We start from the raw sequence: 8239 nt of genomic DNA on the forward strand, positions 1-8239 counted from the left end.
CATCCACATTGAATCCCCCGGCCACCAAGTTGATTTGGATGAGGTCAAAATCCTTGATGCTAGATACTTTGAAAGGGGTGTGAAGGAGTCAATTTACATCAGAGTCAACCAACCATCTCTCAACCGCGACTGGGGCCGATACAAGTGGTTTTTGTAAACCTACGTTAAATCCACACCATTGATTTACACACAATTAAACAATGTAAAATGCAAACAAACATTTTTAATTGATAATGCCTTATTCTTCACCAATCTCCTCACTGACAGAACCTTGATATAACCTATATACAATATAACAAATATTAATGCAACTGGAATGAACTTTCAACTGGCAAAGATAACCTTTGACCTGTAATTTATTACAGGTCAAAACATATGATGTCATCAATGGTGTGTAAAACTACGATTTTTGTAAACCTACGTTAAATCCACACCATTGATTTACACACAATTAAACAATGTAAAATGCAAACAAACATTTTTAATTGATAATGCCTTAATGGAGAGATAATACACCAAAAAACCCGCTTACTCGTGATTTAGAATGTCACAAGACATTGATTGCGGAGGCTGAGAATGTACATAATGATCAAAAAATACAGAACGTGTTTTCCATCGACCTTGTCGCATTGTGATTTCAGGATCACAACCTGTTTCTATAGCGACTGTAGCACCAGTAGGCCGAAAACTTTTTGCTGAAAAACCTTTGTTTCCCAAGCCAGCCAACTGAATAGCCTCATTGAGAATACCTGCCACAGTAGCTGCCGTAATAGGTCCATATGGCTGTGACAATGAAAGGAAAACCGGGTTGTCTTTTGGCCTAACACTCCGAGTCACTTCAATGTAATCCTTTAAAGCCCGAACAGGGTTTAACTTTACCTCAGGTACAGGCTGCAAGAGCACTTCAAAGCCTGTTCTGCTGGTGTCATTTTTCACACCATGAAAATTGATTTTTGCTGCATTTTCAGTGAATGTGATGTTCTCTGTTGAAAACAACCACCTTGATGTTTCACATGTGTTTTCATTGAACTGCACTGATTTTGGGGCAATGTCTGAAGGTCTCAGCATAAGAGTAAGGGCCATAAGGGTAATAGTCTTCAACCTAAGTCTTTTCACACACAAATGTTTGTTTTCAGGCCAATCGCAGAATAATGCCGTAAATGGCTTGACTGGCATAACAAGTGATTTAGCCATGGGCTTTTGGGTTGAAGACTTAACAAGTGCAGTAATCAACAATTGAATACAACCCAAATCCAGTGGGTTTTGCACACCTACAGCTTTGTAAACATGGCCTAATGCTGCTTGTGCTGTTTTAAGTTGAGCACGAGGCGAAGCTGATGAGTCTGCTAGAGAACATAAAAAATCTGCAACAACACTTGTAATAATAGTAGGAGATTCAACTTTTTGTTCAACGCAAAAACTTTGGAATTTAAGAATTGACGCATTATAAGTGCGAAGTGTTGAGGGCGCTAGACAAAGTGGCAATTGGACGGTGGCCCTTTTTTTCTATTTTTGTTCAGTCAATGTCCGTGTCCACAAATTCTCCAAGCATACACTTTCCACCGGTTGTTTTTCCATGGTTCCGGTTGTGCTCCGCATGGGATACACGCTTTCCCTTTTGGACGTTTTAGGGGTGGGCAAATTGACATTTCCCTGAGAGTCTGGAACCATGGCTGGGCCGGCCATAGCGGTGCTATTATAGTGGCATGTGCCTGTCTTTGCGCGATTGTTTGCAGTACTTGACCTATCATGCGGAATGGTGGGTTGCAAAAGTTGTTGTGCGCTGCCCAGTCGTTCTGTGCCAATGCGTCGATTCCTGAAGTAAGCGGTTCCGCAAACCGACTGTTGAAAACAGGTAATTGTGCGTTTGCCAGCGTCGCAAAACGATCGACCGTGTGCGGTCCCCATAATTTGTCGATGAACCCGAACAGTCCTGGGTGAAGCTGCCATTCGTACTTGTTTGGAAGCCGAGAGAGGGCGTCGGCCGTTACATTTTGAGGACCCGGCAAGTATTTGGCTTGCAATGTCATTTCCCTTTCGTAGGCTTCCAACCAAATTGCCTTTGCCAACTGGCACAGCTGTTTGCTCGAACCTCCTAAATAATTGATGTATGCCGCTGCTGCAATATTGTCTGTGCACATTTGAACTGTCTTTTTGTCTAGATTTTTGAACGACTTCAAAGCGAGCAAAATCGCCATCATTTCTCTGTAGTTCGATGGCATTTCGGCCATTCTGCGATTCCAAAATCCTGCCGCATGCTGATTTTGACACACCGCACCCCAACCGGTCTGGGATGCGTCGGTTTCTATCTGGACATCCACTGGTCCAACCATGATAGGGCTGCCGTTCCATGCTGTCACTGCGTGATTCCACCAGGTGAGGTCTGCACGCGTTTCCGAATCCATCACTAATTCTTGATCCCAGGATAGTTTGGTTGCCAATAGTCTGTAAACATTTCTTAGCAACAGTTTCCCTGGCAACACTGCCTTTGACATTGAGACACACTGTCCCGCTATACGAGCCAAAACTCTGGCCCTGATTTTGTTTAGTTGTAGCACGCGTGTAATAGTCTTTTGTAGCTTCTTGATACGCGCACTTGGTATTTTCAACATTGGTTTTCCTTGTGTGCAAATTTTGTAGCCAATGTAATCCTTTGTCATATCCGGTTCGAGGGACGATTTGTCCATGTTCACTGTAAGGCCGAGTCGGCTCATTGTGTCTAGCAATAAAGTTTTGTGAGCGTCTATATTGTCCCTGGTTGCCGCCAGGAAGAAATCGTCGCAATATGCTAGCGCCCTCAATCCGCGAGCCCTTAAATGTTGGACTACCGGACGAATTACTTTGTAAAACACATATGGGCTCATTTTGAGCCCGAATGGAAGGACCTTCCATTTATAAAATTTTCCTCGGAACGCAAAGCCGAGATACTTCTGGTCCTCTTTTGCAATAGGAATGTGATGAAAACCGTTCTTTAAGTCCAATGTTACCATGTAGTCATCATCCTGAATTAATTGGGTCACCACATTAATGTCTTCATAGCAAAATTTTGGAACTTCACAATGATTGTTTATTCTACGGGATCCACAATCAATCTGAATTTACCACCCTTTTTGGGAACACATTTAATCGGAGAAATACACACCGGTCTTTGCTGAGGATCACACCTTTGAATTGCACCTGAGTCCAATAGACTTTGAATTTCACTCGAAATAAATTCACCATGGGAGAAGGTAAACTTGTGGTTTGGAAAATGAAAACTTGGAGGCGTATCAATGAACGGAATATGCACACCCTCAGCAATCCAGCGAATAACATTCTGTGGTGCCCCAATTTTTTGCCACTCATGAATATGAGTTGTAATGCCAGCAGCCTGATAAATTGGTTTTTTACACATACCAAACAATGCCAAAAAAGGCAGGCAACTGGCAACCAACAAGAACAAAGAAAGATAAAATCAAATGTCTGGGTTTAGCGGATACTGCGGCACTTGCCGTTGCGCGAAATTACCAAAAGCATCTTGGGATTGTCCCTGCAGATTGTTATATGGTCGTCGATAGTTTGAGCCTCTCGGCCTCCAACCACCACCGCGTCCTCGTCCTCGCGAATTTAGTCCACTATATCCGTAGCCGTACGACGACTGGCTAGGTGTAACCTGTGTTGCTGAAGCGGTGCTGGTGATGTCCGCTGCAAGTTTCAAGTTTTAAGTGCTGCAGGCGAAAGACCAGAGGTGCTTTTTGCAGTGATCTAAACATTTGAGTAGTTTGTTTACTGAATTTATTTTGCACTATCAGTGAAGCATACTCGTCCTGAAGAAACCTCATTTGTGCCACTTGAATAACACACAACTGTTTGAGATCATCCTCGGTAATCCTGTCACAATTATACGTGGACAGAAGTTTAATTGATGTCTCGGCAAAGCGGGCACACTTGGCCAGCACTTGTAAACTTGGTTGGTCTTCTCGTTTTATACCTTGTTTTGATTCGTGCAGAGTAAGATCTGCTGGTAATTTAAGCTTTTGTAGCGTGTCCTTTATCGCCGTAAACTCGGCTTGTATATCTGATTCGGTGTCAATGCCCACGGCGGTGCGATCATCAGTGAATTCTGCAGGACCGTGTTCATGTAGTACGCGACGATTGAATTTATCGTCTGCTGACTCTGCACACTCTCGAAAGTCTCGTGTGTTAAAATCGCGTCCTTGCGCTGCACCTTCTTTGTAAAGCTCCAATTTTTTCACTCTATCAGTCAGTGTTTTGTTATGTTCTTGAATTTCACCAACTGCTACATTTAAATTGTGCAAAGATTGCAAAACTGAGTCCAATTTTTGCGAAAACTCCTCTGCCATGATCCTGTCAGCGAGTTTTCAACTGGCAAAGATAACCTTTGACCTGTAATTTATCCACAATCAATCTGAATTTACCACCCTTTTTGGGAACACATTTAATCGGAGAAATACACACCGGTCTTTGCTGAGGATCACACCTTTGAATTGTACCTGAGTCCAATAGACTTTGAATTTCACTCGAAATAAATTCACCATGGGAGAAGGTAAACTTGTGGTTTGGAAAATGAAAACTTGGAGGCGTATCAATGAACGGAATATGCACACCCTCAGCAATCCAGCGAATAACATTCTGTGGTGCCCCAATTTTTGCCACTCATGAATATGAGTTGTAATGCCAGCAGCCTGATAAATTGGTTTTTACACATACCAAACAATGCCAAAAAGGCAGGCAACTGGCAACCAACAAGAACAAAGAAAGATAAAATCAAATGTCTGGGTTTAGCGGATACTGCGGCACTTGCCGTTGCGCGAAATTACCAAAAGCATCTTGGGATTGTCCCTGCAGATTGTTATATGGTCGTCGATAGTTTGAGCCTCTCGGCCTCCAACCACCACCGCGTCCTCGTCCTCGCGAATTTAGTCCACTATATCCGTAGCCGTACGACGACTGGCTAGGTGTAACCTGTGTTGCTGAAGCGGTGCTGGTGATGTCCGCTGCAAGTTTCAAGTTTTTAAGTGCTGCAGGCGAAAGACCAGAGGTGCTTTTTTGCAGTGATCTAAACATTTGAGTAGTTTGTTTACTGAATTTATTTTGCACTATCAGTGAAGCATACTCGTCCTGAAGAAACCTCATTTGTGCCACTTGAATAACACACAACTGTTTGAGATCATCCTCGGTAATCCTGTCACAATTATACGTGGACAGAAGTTTAATTGATGTCTCGGCAAAGCGGGCACACTTGGCCAGCACTTGTAAACTTGGTTGGTCTTCTCGTTTTATACCTTGTTTTGATTCGTGCAGAGTAAGATCTGCTGGTAATTTAAGCTTTTGTAGCGTGTCCTTTATCGCCGTAAACTCGGCTTGTATATCTGATTCGGTGTCAATGCCCACGGCGGTGCGATCATCAGTGAATTCTGCAGGACCGTGTTCATGTAGTACGCGACGATTGAATTTATCGTCTGCTGACTCTGCACACTCTCGAAAGTCTCGTGTGTTAAAATCGCGTCCTTGCGCTGCACCTTCTTTGTAAAGCTCCAATTTTTCACTCTATCAGTCAGTGTTTTGTTATGTTCTTGAATTTCACCAACTGCTACATTTAAATTGTGCAAAGATTGCAAAACTGAGTCAATTTTTGCGAAAACTCCTCTGCCATGATCCTGTCAGCGAGTTTTCAACTGGCAAAGATAACCTTTGACCTGTAATTTATTACAGGTCAAAACATATGATGTCATCAATGGTGTGTAAAACTACGATTGTCCACCAAACATGTCAAACATCAGCATTTTGAATGGTAGCACCTAACGCAATCCACAATAAAGACTATCAATGAAATATTCATAATCGGCATTTGTGAGTAAATATTCGCACTTTATGCTTGAACTGAGGTTTTGTTATTTAAACTTTGTGTTTTCTCTTGGTTATGTTTTCAATATGTCTATATAAAAATTAAAGCTACAAATAGCAAATATCTAGTTCAATATTGGAGAAGAACATTATCTTAAGGGCATCACACACTTTTTAGTGCGTTTTGGAGAAAATGGTCGGCATGATGGAAGTAGATGAATTGTATTACTGGCTCAATATCGCTTTTGGAAAGTGTAGTGGTTGTGATCACCTGCTCGGCTGCTCCGCTCCAATAATGGGAACCATCAATATTCTTTTATATAACACGGATCTTGCTCTCAGGAATTAAGTGCTGGAATTATAACATTATCATTTGCCAGAATAAAGAATCCCATCAGCAATAACGCCATTGAATTTGTTGCATTTTTGTACTATAAAGGTCCCATGAAACACATCGTTCACAAAGGGTTATAAAAGATGGTCAGAAAACCTTTAAATGTTAGGTTATATAAAGGGTATATAAAGGGTATAAAACGTTTTCATAACATACAAAACTGTTGCTTGATAACCTACTGCAAATATTTTAACACTATGTTATTTCAGTGTTGACAAAATGTTTGACGAAAATGTTGTTGTTAGTGTGTTTTAATACAAAACGTTTTAAAACATTTTCATGACCATTATAATCCGATATTTAATGTTATTAAAACGTTTTTACCTAAACCGAAACCCACAATATAACTAGTTAAAAACGTTTAAAAAACATTTTTTGTGTTTGCTGGAATGTTATCCAACTGGCCTTTCTTCAGAGTATATTGATCTGCTTTGTCGTCCGTAGTGATAAGAAAGGTATCGGAAACATGACACAAATGGTTTCAGTATTAACCGATTATAAGCGTCAATAAAGCCCAAGCACCCAATTCAACCCCATTACGTATCCTAATGTTTTTAAGGTATCATCATAATTACTATTAAAACAAGTATATTAGAAATCAAAGAAATCTTCTCTTATGGAATTCGACAAGATATCATTTTGTTCATCCGATTTAGAAGACTGACAAAAGACTTTTTGAGTAAGCGATGCAATCCTTATTTCTTATAACTATGTTTCGTTATTAGTGAGTATCGGGGGCTGACAAATAGAAGATGGATCTTTTATTTTAAACCCTCTACTCTATAACTGTTGATAAGCAAGAATCACAGACAATATAACCCGATGAAGGCACTCAAGATAAAGTAATTGAAAGTAAGAAGACACAATGATATATGCTTTGGCACACTTTCAGTCCAAGGAATGCAGAGAAGTGGTAATTTGCCGAATCACTTTTCAATTAAGAGTTATATACAACGAAGCTAACAGGAAATTTGAGCTGACATTGCCGTGGCTGGGAAAACCCCGGATGTAATATAGACAACGGAATAGTGATATTCTCACTATCCGATTTCTGTTACCATTTGATAAATTCTAACTACGCATCTCCCTTTATAGTTATATACAAAGCAACAGAGATATAGGTTACTGGTAGCGTATCCATTATACAAGGCGTGCTAATTTTATATTTTCTTCTGATTCTTTGATAGTGTGATTTATGTTACGAAGTTTGGATTTTTGTGGCAATTTGCAATTTATGTCGGTGCACGATTTATCATATCATCCCCATTGATAGTGATAAACTCGAGCGACAACTCAAAACAAGACTAAACTTACATCATTAAGTAGGGCTAATATTGGTTTTGTGGTTTACATTTGTGGGTTTTTGTTTTGTTTTTGTTTTTCAGTTTATTGAGGGTAAAGCTGAATTTATACTTTATTGTTGAGCGACGAGCGATTAATATTTGGCCAATGAGTAGCACGCCTTTTTTAACGAAACAGAAAGCGCTGTATCTCATTGGCTGTGCATGTTGAATTGAAGCTGCCGAGTATCATTAGTAACAGCGTGCCAACAAGCGAAGCCAGAAAAAAGACCACCGTGGTATTTGAGCATGTTTTCTCTCGCTTAAGGGGAAATTGCTTCAGAAAGGGGGAAGGTGGCGCCATTCAGTATCCTACCCCCGAAACCACAACCCCTAGCTGCCGGTTTGAGTGACATCGTATTTGAATATTATTCAATGCCAAGACCCGTAGCACTATACCTACTTTTCTCTACATCTACATCTATCTTATACTCAAAAACGTTGCCGAAGCAATATCTAATTGAGAAACAGTGCGGTGGCATTGAATGAAAAAACACATAAACATATAGACACTATAATCTTACAAAAATAAAATAGTTGTTACTTAAAGCTGTTTTGAAAGCTGAAACATTGGTGATGTTGAGAGTGTTTGGTGAGAGATCATACGTGGCCAAAAACTGAATTTGTAACCTGTTGATTCTGGTTCTCATAACTCTGT

General features: G+C 40.5%; 1 protein-coding gene across 1 annotated transcript; it reads right to left on the reverse strand.

Annotated features, from left to right (window-relative positions):
- Positions 1-1520: 1520 nt before the first annotated feature.
- Positions 1521-2714, reverse strand: LOC140160077 (uncharacterized). The gene has a single exon (XM_072183347.1). It carries the CDS (start codon positions 2712-2714, stop codon positions 1521-1523), a length of 1194 nt encoding a protein of 397 aa, XP_072039448.1.
- Between the last annotated feature and the right edge of the window lie 5525 nt (positions 2715-8239).

Source organism: Amphiura filiformis, chromosome 9 (genome assembly GCF_039555335.1).
Source record: "Amphiura filiformis chromosome 9, Afil_fr2py, whole genome shotgun sequence".
Lineage (NCBI taxonomy): Eukaryota > Metazoa > Echinodermata > Ophiuroidea > Amphilepidida > Amphiuridae > Amphiura > Amphiura filiformis.